The sequence below is a fragment of the Arvicanthis niloticus genome, chromosome 15 (genome assembly GCF_011762505.2).
Source record: "Arvicanthis niloticus isolate mArvNil1 chromosome 15, mArvNil1.pat.X, whole genome shotgun sequence".
In the NCBI taxonomy this organism is placed as follows: Eukaryota; Metazoa; Chordata; class Mammalia; order Rodentia; family Muridae; genus Arvicanthis; species Arvicanthis niloticus.
Genome location: NC_047672.1, coordinates 29,255,575 through 29,279,542, shown reverse-complemented (window position 1 = coordinate 29,279,542; position 23,968 = coordinate 29,255,575). Strand labels below are relative to the sequence as shown.

General features: G+C 42.1%; 1 protein-coding gene across 2 annotated transcripts in view; it reads left to right on the top strand.

Moving 5' to 3' along the window:
* Exoc4 (exocyst complex component 4) overlaps positions 1 to 23,968 on the top strand; it is a 711,678-nt gene that overhangs the window by 676,140 nt on the left and 11,570 nt on the right. The window contains exon 18 of one of the 2 annotated variants that reach the window (XM_076913572.1): positions 2,686 to 2,767. The exons of the other annotated variant lie outside the window; for it this stretch is intronic. Coding sequence (XP_076769687.1) covers positions 2,686 to 2,749 — 64 coding nt within the window. The 3' untranslated portion in view covers positions 2,750 to 2,767. The remainder of the gene's footprint in view (positions 1 to 2,685; positions 2,768 to 23,968) is intronic. 2 annotated transcript variants of the gene reach the window in all.

Below are 23,968 nucleotides of genomic sequence, written 5' to 3'. Positions count from 1 at the left end.
TCATCATCATTGATGGATCAAATGAGACACAAAAAGGTATGAGACCTCCAGAAAGACTGCAGCAGCATTAGACACCATCCAAGTCAGGGAGGAAACCTGGCCAGGCAGTCTGAAAAGAATGAGGCTGCAACCAAGAGCAATTCCCAGAGAATCAGTAAACTCCTAGCATATGGTGGTAATGATGACAGCTGAGATTCTCACAGACAACAGTGTGTTTAGTCTGAATCACAAAGAACTATGTCTTTTTGTTATATCAATAGAAAACTAAGTCCTTTTAAAAAGAAAAAATGCTACATATGATTGACAGATATCATTTTGACTACCTAGTTTCTAAACTATTTAGAGAGTTCCTTAGTGCCTGGGTTTGGAAGGGTCTTGCCTTCCACCATAAAAATCTAGAAACCAATGTCTGCATCCTATGTGGAGGCCAGGCTAGACCTGGCTGTGGGATGCCAACATCCAGTTCTGTCTGCTGAAGCTGAGCAAGACATGACATTCTGTGTTTCCAGCAGCAGTGCTGTTTCCACTGAACCAGCTTTGAAGAAGATTTTTTTAGCAGCTGCTGCCTGGATGACTTGTTCTTGCTCACTTTCTAAGTTTTATTCTCTTGGAATTATGAGTTTCCCAGTGTCCTTTCTCCTTCTCTGTAACAGAGGAGTCTGACTGGGCACACATATATACATGTGCAGAAAAGGCCAGGTTTCCCATATCATGGATTGCTATTAAAGCTCCGATCCTATCCCTTTTCTTCATCTTGGTCAATTATATAACACCCTTATACATAATTATCAAGAATTTTCTTCTTCTTCTTTTTTTAAGATCAACCTGACTGAATTATACCCATAGACGTTGGTTATCTAACCAAAACCTAATTATTTAATCTACTCATTTATTCCTGCTGTCTATATCTACGTAATAAACCAACTCATTACTCAGTACCTAAAATAGCCACTCATATTCATTCTCTTGAAATAGCAGCCACTGAGGTTCAACCATGAGCTTCTTCTGTAGGCAGTCTTGGTTTCTCTGTAGTCTGTAGTCTGATGACAATGGGGCTAAAATGCCTGGGGTGTCTTACCTCACAGGCATGCTGACTTGCTGGGGCTAGCTAGAGTACCAGGTTCAGCAGAGATGCAGGATCCTTAGATCCCTGGATCCCTTTACATTATCTTACAATGGCCCCCTCTCCATGTAAGTTTCACGTGTCACTATTAGGGCATCACACACATGACAACGTGAGACTCTGAAAGCATGACACAGAAACTGCTTTATCAGGCCTTTATCAGGCTTGCGCCCAGTACCTGGACAAAATGACTTCTAGCGTTCCAAGTCACACAGCTTGCCAGGTTTGACATAGGAGAGGATTAAATGAAGGCATAATGGTGGGAGGCATGGCTCGTTAGGGTTTATCTTTGGATGAGCTCCAGGTTAAATACGCTTAGCTCAGCCTGATATAGTTAGACCTATCCAATGTCTTTGTCAAGACTCTTATCAGTTTCATGGAATAGAAACCTAATTCAAAGTCCCTTAAACTAGAAGGAAAAAAATATACTGAATCATGAAACTGAGACTTACAAGAAATAGTTGGTTTTAGACTTGCTTTTATCCCAGGATTCTAACTGTATCAGCTTGACTCCTTTTCTTCCTGCAGCTCGTGCATTTATTTGAATCTACTTAGCTGTACCACATAGCCTGTCTCCCAGTAGTAGCAAAATAGTAGCTAAAATGCATTTAATATGCATAACTAGAACTTCAAATAGTTGCCTTCTCTCTTCTAGAAGGATAGAGCAAATCTCGCAGAGGGACTTTTCCCTCTCTGTGTCCATTTGTGAATAAGTTGCTGGAGTCAGGAGGGACACATACACTATGATGAGGCTGTCAGAGGTCCTGTCCACCTCTGAGGTGGAGGCCGATGGATCTAGCCTGGACCTCAGAGAACATGCCCCAAAGATAAGGTTGGTACCCAATCAAGAGGGGACAATGCTGGATACACAGGAGGGAGGAATGAAGCTACACCCAGTAGCAGTTTGCTGCATGGATACAGTTTAATCAGGAAATAACACTAAAGTGTAGACAGACACTTCAAAACAATCACATTATAGAGAGGCATTTTTATGGAAAGAGAGAGGATGCTAAGGGTGTTATTCAGGGTAGATTGAAATAATTCAGGGACAGGTTGAAGAAGTCTGTTTTGAGCTGCACTTTGAAAGTTAAGATTTAAAAAGAAGAAGGATAAAATAGGCAAAGGAGAGATTGGAAGTGTGAGTTTCCGGGTAAGCTTTCAATAATAATTCACTCTCTGCAACTGGGACCTTGACCCATATGCACACACAGCAAAAGCCCATCATTGCATATTCTGTATTTTGAGGAAAGCTTTCTCCTTATGCTATTAAAATGAATTTACTAAGTACAATTTGGGGATTTTTTTTTAATCTGCCTTCTCAACACTAGACCTGTAAAAAAGTCAAGAGTTGATGGATTATGGCATGTTATATGGTATTGTTTCAGGTTCAGTTCACTTCAAGAAACAAAATTAACCCTGAATGTGACAAGTGAGTTTTTTGAGGATTTGAGAGGCCCATACAAGTATAAAGTGGTGATTGCTGTCAAAGAAAAGCCTTTTTCAGATGTGTATTCATTTTGTCCTCTGACACTTTGGCTAACAACATATACTTAAATTACCAGAAATAATAGTTTCCTGTGTTATATCCCTCCTGAGAAGCTGAAGGCTACCAGGAATGTGAATTAATTTAACACGTCTCCTGAGGTAAGGAAGGAAACCGGTAAACACTGCTCTCTCTCCCACATCTCCCCTTTCTTTTTTTCTTTCTCCCTCTCCACCAAAAGATCTTTTCCTGGTATTGCTGCATCTATTTTATACTGAATTTCTTTCACTAAAGGAAGCTTTTGTTTCTCTTTCTACTGGAGTATCTTTTTCTTCTATACAATCTGCTTTTGTGGCTTAGGAAAAGTTTGTCTCTTTTCATTTATTTATTTACTTATTTATGTGTGGGTGGGTAGGCAGGTGTTTTACCTACATGATATGTTTGTGTATCACATGCATGCTTGGTACCTGCAAAGACCAGAAGAGGATGCCAGGTCCCCTAATACTGAAATTACAGATGGTTACAAACAGCCGTGTGGGTGCTGAGGATTGAACACAGGTTTCCCAGAAGAAAAGCCAATGTTCCTAACTGCTGAGCCATCTCTCCAGCCCCTCAGTTTGTTCCTTTTCAATGAGGATTTTTTTTTTTTTTTTTTTTTTTTTTTGTCATGTTGGGGTAGGGGAACTCTGGTGTGACTTACTGCCACCATTAAATTGAAAAAGTAATCTTAAATTCCATTTAGAAAAACAACAAACAAAACAAACAAAAAACCAGGCTAGCCAAACAGCCTTGAACAATAAAAGAACTACTGGAGATATCATCATCCTTGGTTTTAAGTTCTACTACAGAGCTGTAAATAAAAAAAAAAAAAAAAAAAAAAAACCAGTGTGGTGATATACATAAGAACAGACATATCACACTCAGTTATAAGTCTACCACCTATAGCCACCTGGTTTTTGGCAAAGAAGTCAAAACTACACACAGGAGAAAAGACAGCATCTTCAACAAATGGTGCTAGTCAAACTGTATAGCTACATGTAGAAGAATAAAACTAGATCCTTATCTCCCAGCCTGAACAGACCTCAATTCCAAGTGAGTCAAGGACCTTGACCTAAGACCTGATACCCTGAATCTGACAGAGGAGAAAGTAGGGTCTATGTATGCTTCAACATACAAGCATGGCCAAGATTTTTAGGACCCTGCTAGCATAGGCATTAAAACCAACAACTGACAACTGGGACCACATGAAACTAAAAATCTGCTGTAGAGCAAAGGACACTATAATTCAAATAAATAAACTACAATCTTTGCCAGCCATACTTCTGACAGAGGATTAGTATCTACAGTATACAAAAAAAAAAAAAAAAAAAAAAACTAAACACCAAGAAAGATTTAAAAATAAGGCATGGACCTAAACAAAGAGTTCTCAAAAGAAGAAAGACAAATGGTTGAGGGGGATTTAAAATGATGTTCATTATGTTTAGCTATCAGGAAAGTCCAAACTAAAACTACTTTGAAATTTCATCTTTCTCCCCCACCCCCACCACCCCCAATAGAATGACCAAGATCAAAAAAAAAAAAAAAAAAACAGATGACAATAGGCACTGGAGATATGAGAAAGGGGAATGTTTGTTCAGTAATGTTGGGAGCTCAAACTGGCGCAGCCACCGGTTCGTTTTCTCCTCTTGCTCAGCCTGGATCTCAGTTACTCAGCCTGGGTCTCAGTGCACAGTCTGCTAACATTCATGAGGGTGCCGTGGACTAGCAGGTCACTCATTAATGGCAGGATCCTGAGAGAGAGAACCAGGAGATCAGAAAGATAGGAGACAAATAACTTTGGGATTATGAGGTCTGGCATAAGCTATATCTTATACCAAGCAAGCTTATTAAAAAGTACAGTAGCCAGGTGGTGGTGATAGCAACACACCTTTAATCCCAGCACTAGGGTGGTAGAGGCAGGCACATCTCTGAGTTTGAGACCAGCTTGGTCTACAGAGTGAATTTTGGGATAACCAGAGCTACATAGAGAAACCCTATCTCAAAAACAAAAAACAAAAAAAGAAGAAGAAGTACAACATCCTATATACTATTTCTAGGGCAGAAATAAGACAAACTCCGCAGAAACTATCATACAATGGAACTAAGATAGTGAGACATAATCAAACATTTTGCATAAGGGGAACACAGGGTATTTCAAGACTATCATAGACAGAGCACATAAGCACCCTTGGGACTCAGAACCATAGTCCTACAAGGTGGGAAGAGTTGGGTTCTCAGGATCTGAAGCCACAGCTCTCCCAAGGCCCAGGCCCCAGGCCGCCAGCAGCTTTGTCAAGCACATTTCCTGGTTTTAGAGCTAGAACATGTTCCTTCTTTATGCATCAGGTGCCCAGAGAAGCCTTAGTCAGTCAGGCCAGCCTTCGTAGACAGTTCTTTCCTCTTCAGAGGAACCCTCAAAGACACACCCCAAGACTTGTCTCCTCAGCGACTCAGTACATCCAGTCAACTTGATAATGAGGATTAACCACCACAGGTTCCTAAGAATGCCATGGTAACTGCTCTCATGTGACCCTTCCCCAGCACTAGGCTAGTTTCCTTTCACACAACCAGAAACTCCTGCATGTTGATAATTGTGGCTTCTGTTTGCTCTCTACACATAACCCTTGTCCTTGTTACTAAGTAAATGTAGGCAGAGGGTTAGTTTTATTAGCTAACAGTTGATATTGATATGACCCTGTTCTCTCTCAGCTATAAATATCTGCTCTGCCTACATCAATTTGAATCTTTCCCCCCTAAGGAAATTAACATCGAAACTGTAGCACAATTAATTACATCTAAATTCTACTAAACTATAAGTCAAAACAAATACAAGTACTGGGGTTATATGAGGATAAGAGATCATAGGAAAGAATTCTTTTCAGGAAAATAATGTGAAATCCTGAGCAGAGGTAGAAAGTGACTTGATTCTGAAGTTGTTGCCCAGGAGCACATGAGTGTTGTCACCTAACTCGTCAGGTGCTAACCTGATACCAAACTCCTGTCTCCCCCAGGGAGCAGGTTCTGATCTTATGCTCCCAAGTTCATGATCATAATGTAGAAATACCTTCTAAATGCCAGTATAAGAGAGGATCTATGTATCACTGATCAGTTCAAAGAAGACCTAAGGTTTATCTTCAAATTCTTACTTTCTCTCAGGTCTAAACTAGACACCTTCTGACTGCCATAAAAGATTACTCCGGGTTGGTCAATCTAATGTCTAGATGTGAAGAGGCTCCTGAGACCTTCAGCAGTCTTCTGGGTGGCTCAGGTGGGACTAGAAGGAAGCAGACATCATGGCCACAGGATACTCTTAGTGGTTTTGTTACTACACTAAGGGGAAGACATTGTGCCTAGATTAAGGTGTTCATTTTCTGAGAAAAGATAATATAACCTCATTAAATAAAGTATGTTCTTTGTATCACTGCACTGGCTATACAGTAGGCCTCTCCCTCATTGGTAGAGCCTGGTAAATTAGCCTGTTCTCTACTCTTACATCTTGGGAACCAGCTACCATTAGGAGCTTCTTAACACAAATTTGTCTAATAGACAGAGCCAAGTAAAACCAAGTTATGCCAATTACTTCAGCATCTGAAGCAATTCCCAGAGAACTCACTTGTTAGTGGTGGGTAGGACATCTCAGTGAGGGTTTAGTCATTCCATTCATAAAACTGACTATTGAAGGTATATAAAAGTCACTTTATTTTTGGAGTTAGAAAGATGGATGTATGGTCCCTGCTTATCCACAGTAATGTGAACACACAGTGAACAGTAATGTGAGCAGTGTAGAATCTTAAGAATAAAGTAGATGAAATACAGCTCAGATGACTCACTCCCAGATCTGTACCCAAGAGAAATGAAACCAGAAACATCTGTACAAACACTTTGAGCTGCATTCTTCACAGTAGCCACAATGTGAAAACAAGCCATATGTCCATCTGTGGTAAACATGGACTTTCATATATGACATAGCCATACATCATAATTTGTGGTGTGATAAGACTGAATTACTAATGGATTCTTGTATGTACATGAAGGATTTATGAAATGTTGTTATAAATGAGTTTTTTAAAATACTACATGTCTCCAGTTATAAAACAACCAGAATAGAAAACACCATGTAAGAGACGGAAAGACAACTAGTGTTTGCATTGGGCTGGCTGGGAAGTGGGGTCAGGGTGGTAAAGGATACAGGATTTCTTATTAAGAAAATAAAAATGTGAAATTCACTGTGATGATGAGTCCACATAGTTTAAATATAGAAACCCTTGGTGTGTTGGACACCTGAGATGGGGAGTGGTGTGTTAGGAAAATCCCAATAAAGCTGGTTACCTGGGAAACTAAAGGAACGGAAATTGAGAGTGATAAGCAACTATTCTGCTCCACTCCCACCCTGCAGAGAGAGTGGGGGAGGGAGCACACACCTGCATTGTTGAGGCAAGGCAGACACAGTCTGGAAACAAGGGAATCTTTTCAGGAATCCTGGTAAGGTCGGTACTATTAGTAAGAATTAGTTGTGGAGCTAATTAGGACAGAGCAACTTACAGCTAAAGGAAGAGTGTGTTGCACTTGGGAGAATGGAGTGGCTGTCCCTAGTTCAAAGGCTGACAGGCAGCTCCTCAATGCTGGAAGAAGTTCTTACACTAGAACAGGAAATCCTATTTGCAAATGAAAGAATTCTCCCCTATATAAATAGGTCCATCTAGTTCAAGCAGCTAAAGAAGTATGACAGAATTCCTTGTTTCCTGTTTGCAACGGTTTGTGTTGTACGTTTTCATGTGTTGCTGAATCCCTCAGATGTGGTCATTTTAACAAGTAAGTTTATAGGCATGACATAAAATGTTCCTTGTGTGATCCCCTAGTGACCACAGCTTTCTGGGGATATGGTCTAGGACTCTAGGACCTACAACGACCACTGGCTTTCCTAGAAAAAAGTTAACTCTAAAAGGTAAGGTTGGGGACTGGTGATACAGAGATGGAAACAAAGGCTGTCTACGGTCTTTTGCCTTTGAAATCAGAAAGCAGCTCCTTAACAGAGCATCTTTGAACTTGCTGGATCTTCCCTTATATCCACATCACCTAGAAAGCAATATCCTACGTGTGGAAAGCAATTTTGCTTTATTACATTAAGGCATTAGCATGTGTGGCCTGTGTCTGTCAGCACTTTCTCCTGTGGCTACAGCTGCTGTCACTGCCCAGTGACTGTCTCAGTGTCTGCGGCTCCCAGCCCAGGCTCACTGTTTGTGGCTGTCATCACCATCACATACAAGCTGTTGCCCCTGCCACCATCTTCCTGCTGCTAATGGGACTGACTGGCACCTCTCCATGCCACATCAAGGTGCAGATGTTGTCACCCTGTCAGGCTCAGAGCCATCTAACACCCTCTCCTGGCAGTATTCATTTTCACTTTCCCAGAAAGGATGCCAGCTAAGACCAGCCTGGCCTGAGCTCACCAGCTTTTTGGTAGGAGTACTATGGTAGTCACCTTGCTACCTGTGCAAGCTGGTAGCTGTCAGTGAGACAGCACCTAGGGACTTACAGATCCTGCATGTTTAGGAGTTTACCATAGTCCACCATAGTGGACCCCAACAGCTCTTTATTAGTTTCTGGAATTAAAGGCTATTCTGTATAGCTTCAATAGTCCCTCTTCCCAGTGTACCCACTTTGGTCCCACAAGTAAGCAGTATCTCTCCTCCTTGACCACTAATTGGGAAAATTAGTGCCAACTTGGAATTATGTAACAGCTGGTGTGTTGACACATGCCTTTAATACTAGCTCTCATGAGGCAAAGGTAGATGGATCTCTGTGAGTTCAAGACCAGCCTGGTCCGGGACAGCCAGAGCTATGCAGTGAGACACCATCTTGGGAGTGGGGAGTGTGTGTCACATTGACACTTTTAACAATGTCTACTAGGTCTGAATTAATGGTAGGTACAATGTGGTATACTGCACAGACAGCCAGAAAGTAATGAATCGCATGCAGAATCAAATAGAAAGTGGGTCACCATTGAACCAGAGATAGAGACAGATTTCTGGAACCCAAAAGAACATTGGACACTGTTGATGGATGGAGCACAAGAGGAAGTGTGAGCAACTACAGGGCTTACAACACAGGCAAAGGGAGAGACAGTGAGAATGGAGACAAAGACGGGAGAGTCCATGGAAAACCATAGACTGTTTCCCTCCCTCCCAAATGTTAGAAATTTTACTTCGAAGGATGCATGTTAGGAAATGCATAGAGAGCATCCGCACTCCAGAATATAGCCTCCTAATGCAAGACTGAAGGAAGACATGGCCAGACAGTTGGAATCCCAGCTGTTCCCCCAGAGAATGCCACCTGTGGGCACCTCTCACGCCACTCACAGTGCCCTCCCAGGCACAGGAGCACTGATCATGTGTTTCTCCTAGGGAACTAAGAACCAAAGGTGTGTCCAAGCAAAAAAGGAAATAGTAGTGAGAAACAGTTGATCCCACTCCAACAAACAGTGAAGGCAGGGCCATGAAGCGGCTCGGAGATGAACCCGTCCCAGCTGGAAAAAGAAGGGTGCAGCTCCCTTGGGAAAGTCTGGGGTAGTGGCAACACCCAAAATAATGTTACTAAGGGGCTAAAAAGAAGCAAGATCTGGTAAATATAAGGAGTGTAAGAAAAAGAACACTGGTTTGGAAATGTTCAAAGGTAAAAACTAATCGTTTCATGTAAAACAATTTTTTGGAGTAATTGCCTTTGAGGGGCTTGAGGATTGTTTCTGTCCATTAAGGAATAAGCCTGTACCTTCCCAGCACTAACCAGTATGTGTGTCCATGGTGACATCAGTCCTTTGGTTTCTCATGAGTCCTCATGCACACAAAGCATAGGAGACTCTGCTGTGTTTGTAGGACAGTGTGGACTGTTCACCTTCACACAGCAAAAGGGAAATGTAGAGGAGAGAAAGCAAGGAGTGAACCTCATGGGAGGCCGAGAGGATGGGCAGGAGAACGAGGGAGAAGGGTCTGCGGCAGGGGTGGCCTCACCTTAAACAGAGACAGGTAAGACTGGTAAGGCGCCTGGGCAGTTAAATGTCAGATGACTTAAATGTCCAAGAATAGCATCTTCACACTAACCCATGACATGACATACTGAAAGAGCTCAGTGCTGCGGCCAGGCCAGATCTTCCTCATCTGTTAGCATGCTTTCTCTACATTGTCGTCTTGCTTTATGAGACTTTATGAGAATGTGATTTGCCTGCATGTATGTCCATGCACTGTGTGTGTAGAGAGCCCTGAGAGGCCAGAAGAAGGTATCAGATCCCCTGGGAGTGAAATTACAAATGGTGGCAAGCCACATGTAGGTGCTAGGAATCTAGTCCAGGCCATCCGCATCTCTCCAGCCCCTATTAGCATGACTGCATAAAGCAGACACCCTGACTTGAAACTGGGCTCACTGTGCTGCCCAGGCTGTCCTCGCTCTCCAGGTGATGCTATAGCCTACCTCAGTCTCGAGTGCCTGAGTACTGTCATATACCAGCAGGCCTGACTAAAACATGTATTTCAAAAGTAGATATTTCCTCTCCTATAATCTGAAACCCTAAGATAGGCTGGCTTGAAGGTCTGGTAATTCACTGGCCTGTTGATGTTATTAAAGAATCAAGTGTATGGCATCTTTCTGTTCTTCCTCCTTGGCCATGTTGAAGCTTCTTCTGTGGTCTGAGCTGCTGAATACTCAAGTGTCCTACCCCCCTCCCCCCCAAAAAAAATCACACAAGAAAAGTGTTTTCTGTTTTATTTTGCCAAGAAGGAAACATTTTTTAGCAGTTCCTAAGCCGACGTCTTGTGGCTCTTACTGGTCAGAATTTTATCACAGACACACCCCAATCTATCTGCTAGCACAAATGGAAGATGCCTTCTCAAAGCCAGTCTGAAAGAGACTGGATTTGGTGGGAAGTCCCTGGAACAGCAATGTCTGTCTCAGCATGACTATAAGGTCTACACCTGTTGTCTATTAATCTTACGCTCATAGCTGATTAGTGTTCGTGCCAGCAGATCTGTTGACAAAAAAAAAAAAAAATGTTGCCTGTGTTATCCTTGTATTCAATTACAGAACTAATGTAGAATAAAGAGGCCACTGGCCAGTGTCTAGTCTCTTTGTTCAGAAATTCTCCCTTGAAATACAAGTTAATGTGTCAACTCAGCATCCTCAGAGCTTCCAAAAGATTTTTTCTTTGAGCAGTCGTTTGTATATAATTCATATATGCTAAAGGATCTCATTCTATAATCTATAAATTTTTACATACTATATAGCTGCTACAGAAATAGAGTCTTGTACTGTTTACACAATCCTGGTGTTTGGACCCAGGCCCCTGAATGTGCTAGTAGCTGTATAACCACCAGAAGTTTCTTAAGCTTTTATTACTTTATTTTCCTTCTCCATAGCTTGAAGATACTTTATTTATACTCTAGGCAAAGGTGAGGTTTAAAACCGCAGTAGAAAACAGTACAGTGGACTGGAGAGATGGCTCCATGTTTAAGACCAGAGGACCCAGATTCTAATTCTCAGCACCCATATGGTAGCTAACAAGTCTGTACCTCCAGTTTCAGGGGATATGACACCCCTTCTGGCAACTGTGAGCACTGCACAAGCATACATGCAGGCAGAAGACTCATAAATAAAATCTTAAAAAAAAAAAAAAAAAAAACACATTAAGATAACAGTACATATCCAAGGAGGAGGTGATTCACTTGCCAGTCTCCTTCCTATTGTGATGTGCAGGGGGATACTATCCCTTGATTCCCTAGTTTTTATAATTTTATAGACAGCTGATATTATCGGAAAGTGAGTCAAATTAGGGGCTAGGCAAAGGAATTTAACTCTCATTGAAGACTGAATGTAGCAACAAGAAGAGAGATGAAAGCAGCCAAGATAAAGACCAAAGGGAGAAGATCCCCATGCTTTTGAGTATGTTTCTCAGTCAAAGACCAGGCTGCTCTCACTGTGTGCCCTGAGCTGGATCCTGCAGAGCCCCTCTGAAGGCACTTCAGTGGAATGGCTTCCTCCCGGAAGGAGATCATGGCAGCTTTATTGCTTCACTGAAACACTTTGAATTATAAAAAGAAATCAGATGATCAAAAGTTGCATGATGGTGATAAAATATGTTGTAAGATTATAACTCAATAATCATTGATTTTCTAGCATTTTCTCCTGGCAGAGAGATACAGAGCATTTTAGTTATTACAACATCTGTTGGTTGAGAGGAGTGCTTAGTGCTGGCTTCTGCCTTTTTCTCACCCCACCAAGGCTGGTTGCCACCAACACTTGGGCACAATTCAGAAGTGTCCTCTTCTGTCCCCATCCCTCCTCCAGAGCTTTCCTGGTCCCCAGACTCAGCTTCCTGGTTTCTTCACTGCATGTGTTCATATGAGAAGCTGTAGCTTCAGTCTGTAGAACAGTGCCACAGCAGAACACACAGGGTGCCTGACTCGCCTACTGGTTCAGAATCAAGGGAATTCTTCTCAAAGTGCCTCCAACAGCAAGTAAGAAGGAGCTGAAGAGAGACCCAGCTTTTCTCTGTATGCCTTCAAAAGGTGCAGGTGGGAATGGGATTCAGTTCATTGAGTCCTTTAACCTCCCTGCTGTCTCCACACAGTGGAGCATAGGTATGAGCTAAGCTAAGGAGTCACAGGATTGACTGGAGAGGTATTAGCTCACCTGGAAGAGAAAGGCTGTCTGCATTAGTGGAATCTAGGCAGACTGGCTCTGCTGAACTTCCACAGGGCAGACTTGGGATTTTAACATACAATCTGATTGGCTGGAGCCTGGGACTTCTCCCATGAAAAGTGCTAGTAAGTACAGTAAAAGTTTTAATCTTTCATTAGTTCTAGGATATGCTAGGCACTACAGAATAAAAATATTTCCCCAATTGCTGTACCAATCTCTGGGAACCTTTGTTTACATCTGTTTACATTCCTTCTCTTTGAGAACCTCTGGGTGTAGTCGGGTATTAGGGGGCTATTGGCCTCTCTGGTTTATTTTGTATCCTTTAAATTGCCTTAAAGTACCATACTAAGTTATGTGGATAAGTTAATAGCTTTGAGAAATCATTGATAGCACGTTAACTTTATTCTCTCTGAGCTCTTCATTCGGCATCTCTTTCCAGGTCCTGGTCTCGTAGCTCACACTCACCTCTCCAGTAGGCTTCCTCTGCTTCCTGCCCTGTGTTTTTCTGCTGTACTCCATGCCCCACAAACACTCATTATCACAGATGGTGGTGTGAAGCCAAGACCTAGCAGATAGTTGGAACACAGGCAAACACAGACCCATCTCCACCTGATTCTCCACCAGAACTAGGAGCTCTTCATGACCTGTGTGTTGTGCATGAAACAAAATCTTCCTAGGGCTTGACTGGGTCTGCATATGAGGGTGCTGAGAGACAGGATAATTGCACCCAGCAGACTCAAAGCATTGAGCATGTATGACGATCCATGTAAGTATATCCAGTGTCTCATGTTCTGCCCTTGTTTACATGAGCAAGAACTGCCCACCATTATATTTTTACACCCTTATGCTTTCTTCTAGTCTACACAAAAATCCACATAATCAGAAATAGAAGTTAGAGTATACAACATAAGGCCTAAATAACGAACAGGAAGATGGGTCTGAGAGATAACTTAGTTGATTATAAAGTACTTGCCTTGCAAGCCTAGGGACCTGAATTCAATCCCAGAGCCTATGTAGAAGGGCTGGCATGATGGATCATGCTTATAATTGTAGTCAAGAAGACAGAGACAGGTATATCCCTGTGCATACACACCTGCATTCAGGAATGTGCACACAGACAGAGACACAGAAATGTTAGATAGGAAAATGGGTTATCAGCATATATGCACTATGGTACACATCATGTAGAAAACAGTGTGTGGATACACACACACACAAACATGTGGTGATTGACACATAAAACATGCAGTCCTTAGAGCACATGGAAAGGCCTGAGGAAGCCATAAACACCTGGTGAGCAGATCAAAATCCCTTTATATACTTGTGATTTTTTTTTCTCTAACAAGATAGTTGTGCTTCTAGAAATTTTTCAAGTGATGCTATAGGATCCTAGATCCCTTCTCTTCTTCCCTCTCTGTTTACTCTCATTCTTGTCTTTGAAATCAAACAGCTAAGGATGAGAGAACATAGACAAAGGCACGATAAAGTAATGCAACCCTCTCAGGCCTGTTCGTGTGCCTTGCCGCCACTGCCCCCACCAGAATCCTCCATTTGGCTGACCACACCTGTCCAGCCTTTCATGCCATTTTGCTTAGCTGTCCCAAGAGAAGGAACAACTGTGAGGTGGAGCCGCAGAACCCTAGGCTCTCACTCCCTGGAAGGCTTAGGCCAAAGGAGCCCAAGGTCCTCTATCCTTAACAAGTCCCCAAGTCTAACTTTGCCAGTACCCTGCTCTCAGGAGACGAGTCTTGCCGCCTCCAGCTCCTCCTTCATCATCCTTACATAGTTCTTGCTGTTCTTCATCCCTGTTTTCAGCTCTTACTAAGAGACTGAAGGTTTATTTACTCCGATTTTGCTTCTCTGTAATAGTGGCTTCAAAATTTGCCAGAACTGAACCTGGCTCCTACCTGATCTTTCAATTTCACCTGAGATTACACAAATCACTAACACCCCTCCGTGGACTATCTTCTGTCTTGCACTCTTACTTTTTTCCTCTAAGCAGGTCTCATTTCTGTCCCTCTTACTGTCCCTGCCTCCACTGCTCTATCACATCCAGAATAAAGCATCTTTCAGTTGACGTTCACGCTCCCATTCTCTTCTCCTCAGCTGTCTTGTGAATGAGGTAGTTGGAATACTTTTTGCACTTAACCAGATGGCTTCTCCTCTCATTATCTGTTCTGGACTCTCCTGCTCCTGTGACTTATGGTCCAACCCCCATGCCTTTGTCCCACCTGGTTGAATGACTTATTCTTAAATTTCTATCCTCCAAAACACATGGAAGTCCTTACTGTCCTCTGAAATGATCGACCAGTTCATTTTTCTGTTCTCTGGAGTTATTAACATATTACTTGCATCTCCCATATAATGCTTCCATATGGCCTATGGTAGGTATTTAATAAAGCAATCATCATTTGAAAGATAAGTTAGAATCTAGATGACAAATATATGTCTCGGGGAAAGTTCTCGATCACAAAGGTAAAGTCATCAGTGCATGCATTATTACTAAAGGTAAGTCATCTTGAGGGCACTGAAGTGCACTTACAGTCATATTATTGTCAGTATTTGTATATGTCAACCAAGAAAAAGATATAAGCCATGCTTAAGGCTAGTGCTTTAAGATGTATGCAATTCAATATGGAACTGACTGAGCACAATACTATTATTGATAAAATTACATGGTCCATATGGTTGGCTCTTTAATTGAGTAGTTATTTCCCATAGACTGCAGGAGGCCCACTCTTTGCTGACCTGTTCAAGGCAATGGAATGAGCAGTTGTGTGCCATTACCCTCTGTGAGGCAGAAATGCCTGTTTTCTTTTCCCTCCCCATCCTGACAGTAAATGCCACCCACTTTGCATATGTCTACATCCACCTATGATTATGTCATCAGATGTTTGTGAATGGTTTTATTCCAGTTGTTCCTAAGGAAGAATTTTGCCATTATAATTGTTGTCCATGAAGGACAGAATAAACTGCTTTAGTTGGCAAAGATATATGTTATCTTTATTTGCTGTATGTTGAATTGCTGACTCTTCTTTGGATCCAGTGGTCATTTTTCAATTCTTTAATTTATGCATGGGTCAAAAAGAAAAAACTTACTGAATATTTTTAACAAAATAGCATAAGGTTTAGATAATTTTTTATTATACTCAGTAAAAATGTAAATGCGTGTGGCTTATTTGCAAATGCAGGCATTAATAACTGATATTTAAGTAGGCTAGATTAGTAATTTTACTGATATATTTCAGAGATTTTTTTCCAATAATTTGCACACTCAAAATCAATTTGAATACAACATGTAAATTGAATTTAATTTTTGATATAAAATTGTAGTTATCAGCTTGAACCATTAAATTTACTGTTTAATATATGCTTTCCAGCTCACTTGGTAGAATTTCATTGCGCCTTATCTATATAAATTTAATTAGGCTTGATATCATCAGTATATTATAGAACTAATTAAAGATTTAGATAAGTACTGAGGGGACTTATTGAGAACTCCATAAAGTTCCATTTGGAAAGTGAGATATTCCTCCTCTAGTCATTGTGAGCGGAGGGAACAGCAAGAAGTAGCTCTGTGCTATTTCTGAAAAATTATTTAACTGGATTTAATGGACTTATTCTATTCTTTGAAGAGCTTTTTAATTACTCTGTATCTGTGCGTAGTCCAACAACAGCTTCAGTCTTTATTTGAAGGCTTTAAAAGCCTCAGCCCCCCTTTTCCCTTGAGCCAGCTATCTGTGGGCATGTATGAGCATGTGTGTTTGAGTGTGCCTATGCACATGCAAGTGTATATATATACTAGTAGAATAGTGCACCAGATTATGATCTCAGAGTCCGTGGTGGTATTTACTGAGAAGTACTCACAAATAGACTAAAACAGAGATCAGAGTGCACCTGCCACAAACATGTTGGGGAAAAAGAACAGATAAGCACCCAGCCCAACCCTGAAAAAGAGATGAGAAACCCTGGCAAATCTTGGATGCCCACTTATTGATTCTGCTATTCTGGGTGAATCATTTTGTAGAAACCACTTTTGAATTCCCCTGTATCTGCATCTCTGCAATAGAGTCGAGAGCAGATTAGTTTAAAAGACTGTGATTTCCACTAAGTGCTTTGTGTCTTCATTACAAAGCATAATAAAGCTTTTTATTACAATGAAGCTGCCATTACCTCCAATTGAATAGACACTGAAATAAAGCTGCATCACCCACATTTCCCAGTACACTCTGTGCTGTGTTCTTGTCAAAGCTCGCTCTCTCTCTCTCTCTCTCTCTCTCTCTCTCTCTCTCTCTCTTTCTCTGTGTGTGTGTGTGTGTGTGTGTGTATATGCATACAACAACACAGTGACACAATGTATACTAAAAAAATAAAGTCAAAGAACAAATAACAAATGGGGACTGTCTGCAACCTGGCACACTGTCGTTTAGTACAGAGGCCCTGAGGAATCCAGGGAAGCAGATAAATTGTTGTGAGCCAGTGTGGTATAATGGAAGGGTCCAGGCTTCAGGCTCAAGATGCAGATTTAAGTCCAACCTCGTGCTGATGAGCATGTGACCCAGGGCCTCATCTCTTCATCTCTCTCTGCATAAATTGCATTTCCTGGAACATGGAAATACTATTAATAATGTTGCCCCTTCTTCCTTCTCCTGCCCTCCCATGGATTACAACAGTTTTTAGACGCCATCAAGTGTAGCCTAATACATTTAGTTTCCCAGAAATGGAAACTGAGGTACAATGGGATTGAACAGCGAGATCATAATCCCCAATTAGTAGTAAAACAAGGACTGGAAGAGACACAACAGGAACGTCACAGTGTCTGCACTGCCACATGGACATCCTGGCTACACTTGCTGGGAGTTTGTCCCCTCAAGCGACTGTTCCTGAACACATTCCACAGTTTTCCTGCCCAAATGGTTTACAAACCTTCACACACACCCAGCCCGAGAAGTGCTCTGTAGAAACATTTGGGTCACAAACTAGTGTTTGTTTCACCACATTTGAAATGTTTCTCTCTGAAAACATTAGAAATGAATGCCAGTAAACCAGACTTCCAACAGAAATGTCAGTCTGAAGTGAGGGTACATTCAGACACTTACTTTAGAACATTCAAGGAGCAACTGTCTGCTGCTGACCCATAAAAGATGTGGCATCACCTTCAGTTTTGGTGTTCTTTGACTTAAACCTTTAAAAGCTGTGGTAAATGATGCTGTGGTCTTGAGTGAGTGAATCTTCTCCTCCAGGAAGGAATCTCATCTCTGTTGAGAAGGAAGTGGGAGCGTTGCATGCAGGAAGCAGGCCAGATCTGTATCACTGAAGGGGAGAGGCAGAGGGTTCTTTGTTGTGATCTTCCCACACTCCCCTCTGTGACTCCTGTAGTGATGGTGTGAGATACTGATCTAATGATAGAGCCTTGTCTCATCACAGAACCAGCAACTTGAAGTCTGGGCAGAGTAGGTCGAATCCTAACTCTATTTCTGACCCAGGGATAACTTTAAATAACTCATCCTGCCATTGGATGGAGCAGGATGGGAAAGAGACGTAGAGGAGTGTGGTGAGTGTTTGTTCTGGAGTCCTTGTCTCCACCTTCTTTCTCTGTAGCTTTCCTCCCTGACATAGAGGTCATGAGAGCAACGTGTGTATGACACAGAGTTAACAAAGAGGTGACATACTTCCTGTCATTGACTATAACATGTAATCCACTACACAATGGGCCACAGTTAGTGACTGATAACATTCTGTATATTTTCTTAAAGCATTTGAAAGTGAGACTGACTGTAAAAGCTGCAAGCATAAAGGAAATTAGACAAACAGTTCCAGCTCTGACCTTTGGTTCAGACCTTTCTTTTCCTTTTAGGGATCAGCAATTGTTTTCTTTAAAAATCTGTATCCTTGGTACCGGAGAGAATACAGCAGTTAAAAGTATATACTGCTCTTGCAGGGGTCTGGGTTCAGTTTCCAGTAACATCAAATGCTTACAACCATCTATAATTTCAGTTCCAGGCAGTTCTATGCCCTCTTTTGGGCTCTATGAGCACTGGCAAGTCCAAAGTGTACATATATGCAGTGAAAGGCAAAGGCATGCGCATTTTAACTTTTTAAGTCTATAACCTCTGAGATCTCAGGCAGCCCTGTCTTCCACCTTCCTGCTACTGTAGCCTCAATGCAACTATAAAGATTGATTGGTCCTGCCTGTAAGTGAGGATCCACAGTTTATCTGTGCAAATGACCAGTAGCTACAAGAAGTAACTAACAGTGGCACCACATTCACACTGTAGCAGCCACCAGCATGCTTAATACATCCTTGGTAGGCATGTGCACTTCCATCTCACCCTACAGCTTCCCACAGCGCTGCCACAAAGGAGACCTCAGAGCTTCTCCTGGTATGTAAGTGGGTTTTGTCTCCTTATTTCTGATTCCTGTTCCTTGTAGTCCAACTCAAATAGTTTAAGTAGAATGCTCTATGGAGTCAGGCTAGCATGTTGTTTTGTAATCAAAATTCAATCTTGAAAGAGAAAATTCAGTCTCGGTGCTGGTTTTTACCAGGTGACCTTCGGCAGGTAGCTGGCCTGTATGAGCCTTGCTAAGTCAGGTGTGCCTGTAAAGAGTACCGCAGGAGTAACTGTCAGATGCTAATTGCCCCCCTTAATTAATGTCCTCCTTAATAACGAACATTAACACAATCATTAGTGAATCTTTGGCTCAATTATGTTTCTATTACTCTGTAATTATACACACAGAACTGTCGCAATTCACAGCCATTTTTCTAATAAGGGCTAGCCGTTATTTGCTACTATAAAGTTTTCTTGAGAACAGTATTTCTTGAGAACAGTGCAAAAGGGTAGCAGTCACTTAACCTATGGAAGTGTGGAGTCCTGAGAAATGGCTTGCCCGCATTTCAGGGGCACTTAGTGAAAGTGTTTCCACATCTGTCCGTTTGGGAGATCTTTGCTGCAATTACCAAAGGGAAGCTCTGAACTGCAGCCAGTGTCCTGATTAATGGGTAAAAGCTCGCAGCGGTATTGGCTGTGGACTAATGTCTTCTGTGTACTTAAGTCAGGGTTGTAGTTCATAAAATTTGCATTTTTGTAATAGCTTTATTGAGTAATAATTTACATGCCATAAATATTAACCCTTTTAAAGTGTGCAATTCCCTGGATTTTAATGTAGCTAGAGTTGTACAGCCATCATCACCGGCTAATTTTAGAATATTTTCATTGCCCCACAAAGAAACCCTGTATCCATTAGCAATCACTCCTCATTCCTCTGCAAGTCCTACCCCTGGCAACCACTAATTACTTTCTGTTTCCTCTGGACATATCATATAAATGGAGTTATGCAATAAGTAGTCTTTTACAGCTAGCTTTTTTCAATTAGCATTGCACTTTCAAAGTTCAAAACATTAGCATTTCCTAAAGTTACAGTATGAAACTGACAGTTACGATATGTATCCAGGGACCCACCCCAACCCTGACCTTTCCCTTACCCTTTCCTTTCTGTTTTCTATTGTTGTTTATTTGAGAGGGCAGAGCATAGGGAGTAAGAAGCTAATGTGGGTCTTGTTCTTATTTTAGATTTTGCAGAGTTGGAGATAGATCAAGGGAGTGATACCCCAAGCCGTGTGGGGTGTGTGTGTGTGTGTGTGTGTGGGTGTATGTGCGTGTATGTGTGTGTGTTTGTACTATGAGTGTGTATGTATGTGTGCACGCACACACGAATGTGTGTATATATGTGTGTATGTGGGGGGTGGGGTGCGTGTGTGTGTGTGTGTGTGTGTGTGTGTGTGTGTGTGTGTGTGTGGGTGTGTGTTTGGTTGATTGTGGGGTTTTTTTGTGGGGGGAGGTGGGTTGTATTGTTTTATTTTGTTTGAGGAAAGGCCTCCTGATATAACCCTGGCTGGCCTTGAACTTGTAATGTAGCCAGGGATGACCTTCAACTCCTAATTCTTCCCAATGTGCTGTGCTAAGATTAGAGGCATGTGCAACCATGCTTCATGTGCAACCATGCTTCAAATTGTGTTTTTTGTTGTTGGGGGGTTTGTCTGGTTGGATGTTGCTGTTTGGTACTGAAGATTGAACCTTGGCCTCCTGTATGTTAAGCAGATGCTCTACTACTAAACTGTAGCCCCAGACCCTGGCGCCATGTTTTTATGGTAATGTAACATACATGAGTAGAACGCACAAATCTGAATTATACAGCTTAATTATATCTTGGGATGTGAATGTCCCCTGGTAAGCATCATCAAGATAAAAGTACTGAACACCAATCACCCCCTGAAGCCTACTTTCAGCCCTTCCTAGGCATCCCAAACCAGGCATTTTCTGTTTTGCTCAGTGCTCATCTGTTTGTTCTGTGTGCATCCACATGCAGGGCGTAGCAGGCAAGCCCTGCTGCCTGCCCCACACAGGCTTGGAGCAATCCTGGCCCTGCACCTGGGTTCCCTCCTTTCATCACCATTGATGCCCAGGGGAAGTAAAGTTGCTGTCGCCAAACACGTGAGCTCTCCACACATAGACTTACATCTTTTCTGATGTTCTGAGCAGCTGCCCAGCCTTTGTGTTGCCTCCTTGCTTTTGCCCCCCCACCACCACCACCACTTTCCTTCCAACACTAGAGATCTCTTCACATCGTAGTGTTGTAGGCAGGCTGAACATCAACTTCCCTCCTGGATCATGCATGCCAGAGTCAGAGGGGAGTCTGGGCAGACAGCCCTGTAACCCTGTGCTGCCTCTCCGAAGTCCCCTTACCTGCCTTGTTACCACGGTACTTTTTTTTTTAACTCCAATAAAAATGTTATTTCTTATATTAAATTTCATGCCTTGCTTGCTCTTCACTAATTCTAAATTATTTCTGAACAAAACTAAGATTTTATTTCTAAATTAATTTTAGTCTTTGAAAAAAATAGGTGTGTCCTAGGGCCATAGGCTAGTATTAAGCAGGTAAACAGAGGCATACAGATTGTTCACACTTCCTCACAGTTAGCCTCTTTCTATAGAAGGGCAAATGGTAAATGCATTTTCTACCTTCAAAAGCCCTTTTATATATAGACTTAAGTGGGTCTATGAAAAATCCTGGTATTAGTCTTTTTGTGTAAAAAAAAGGGGGGGTAAATAAATTGTCATTCTACTCCTCAAAGAGGTAAACCCCACCCAACCCATGACTCCTAAAATGTATTTTCCTTTGGTTACTCTTATGTGCTATATTTTGTTTCCCTCCAGACACTCTATCCAGATTCAAATCCCAATTCTACACCAAAACTCATGCATCACTTCTGCTGAGAAATGATTCCTCAGTTACCAGAGCTTCCAAAAGTTTCTAGAGATTCAGTAGAAACTTAGGAGGTGTCTTAGCGTTATTATTGCTACGATGAGACACCATGACCAAAGCAACAGAGAGAAAAGGGTTTATTCATCTTATGTTTCCACACTGTTCATCCTTGAAGGAAGTCAGAACAGGAACACAAGCAGGCCATGGAGCAATGCTGCTTGCTGGCTTCCTCCTCATGGCTTGCTCAACCTGCTTTCTTATAGAACCAAGGACCACCAGCCCAGGGATGACACCACCCACAATAGCTGGTCCCTCCCAATAAATGTCTAATTAAGAAAGCACCTTAGAGCCGGATCTTATGGAGGCATTTTCTCACTTGAGGCTCCTTCCTCTCTGATGACTAGCTTGTGTCAAGTTGACATAAAACTAGGCAGTGCAGGAGGGTTTGGATTCTGGCTAACTGAAATTTTTACCTCTGTCCCATTACTTATTCCCTATGTCAGTTACTTTTTGCTGCTCTGATAAAAAAAAAAAAAAAATACCGTGACCAAGAGCAACTTAGGGAAGAACGAGTTTATTCTGTCTTTCAGTTCCAGAGGGTTAGCTTCCACAATGGCAGGGACAGCATGGCAGAGTGATCCTCAGGAACAGAGGGAGGCCAAGCAACGAATGAACATCCTCCAGCTAGGGCCTCCTTCCTAAAAGTTCCATAAACTCCCCCAACAGCATTGACAGCAGGAACTAGATATTTAAATACGTGAGCCTCTGAGGACACTTTTCACTCTAGTCAGCATGTCCACCAAGTTAAGGTTAAAGCTTCCTTATATCGTTTTCAGCAATAACTGAGGCAATAGCCTCCTCATTTATGCTCTGCAAATGACAACTGCCCCTCACACATTTTAGCATGATCAGTTGAGGTACCGGGTAGGAGGGACCTATGAGAAAAGATAGTCTTCTATTTCCTGTGTGCTTACTGCCAGCTTTCCGTGTCCTGTCTAGACACAGTCCAAGCATGTGTTGTGCCCAGTCATGAAAGATATTGGCGACAGTAGTCTCTGCTGAGGTACCAGTACCCTTCTCTTTCTTAGACACTGATTTTTCTGAGTTCTATGTTTGAGGACTTAAAGTTGTGAGGAAGCTTCCAGAAGGTTGATATGATCTGATTGACCAAGAGAAACTGTGTCATCAACAGTCTGAGGCTCTTTCTCTTAGGAGCCCCACCCTTGCTGTAGCTAAAGAGGCCTCTGAGACAGGTTGACTTTTTTCTAAAATCTTCTGTCTTTAGATTCTCCATCTTCACTACTACAGGCTTGGCCTCAAACCACCTGGGCCTTGTAACCTGAAGCTGGACAGTCTCATCCGCAGAAAAGTCAGGAAACTAATGACAAGTAGTGAATTTGTGAGTTTCTCATATAGTGAAATGTTTAGCCTTTTGTGACTAGAAATTCTTTTCCTTTCTGTTTAGGAATGTTGAAATCTCTTTTTTTATTAAATTTTGATACTAATAGATCATAACTATTTTAATAATGTAGACATGCTAAAAGATAGTCCTTAAAATTGCCTCCTCACCTCCCTTCTCCCTACCTAGGAATGACTCTGTATGACCCTCAGGTCTCTCACACCTGCCACCAGCTTCCTGCCTAGCTTCTTTTTCCCTCCTCCACTCTCCACACCTCCTTTGTGTGAGCAATGATGGAGGATGTATTCGTATTTCTATATAAAGGCTTGTGACGCCTGGCAGTGCAGCTCATCTTAGTCATCTCAGCCCATGTTACTAGTTCTCTTCCTGAGAAGAGGAAAAGAAGTATCAGAAAGACTAACAATTATTCCCACAGTAGCTGTCCAAAGGTAGACAAACCCAGGCTACTGGTGACCTTAAGCAGTATCCTGCCCCAGGTCTCTAGTTCTCTGAATGTATACAAGGAAAGATGTGAAAATATGTACTAACATATATTTTTGTGACAATGAGGCCAGAAAGAGGAGACCTCGCTTATTTGTAGGCTGACATTTGAACAGAAACTGAACTTTTAATTGATTCCCCAGCCCTTTGTCCCTTTGCTCCCATTTGATGTTCCTTTCTTATGAAACAAAATGAAAAGAGCTCTGAAGTGCATCACAGAAAGGTGTTCCGCGCGCCTCCCATGTCCCCTTTCGCCCGTGGAAGAGAGACACGTGAGGCAGTATTCAGGTATTACCACAGACGAGGCTTTACTTGTAACAGCAGAAGTGGAAAGGCGAAAAGACAGGAAGAGGCACAGCTTAAATACACCCTAGAGTGACGTATTCACTTCTGATTGGCTGTTCACTCATCACCCAATATTACGCCTCGGGATTGGCCAGTGACTTTGGCGCGCTTTCTGCCTTTGCAC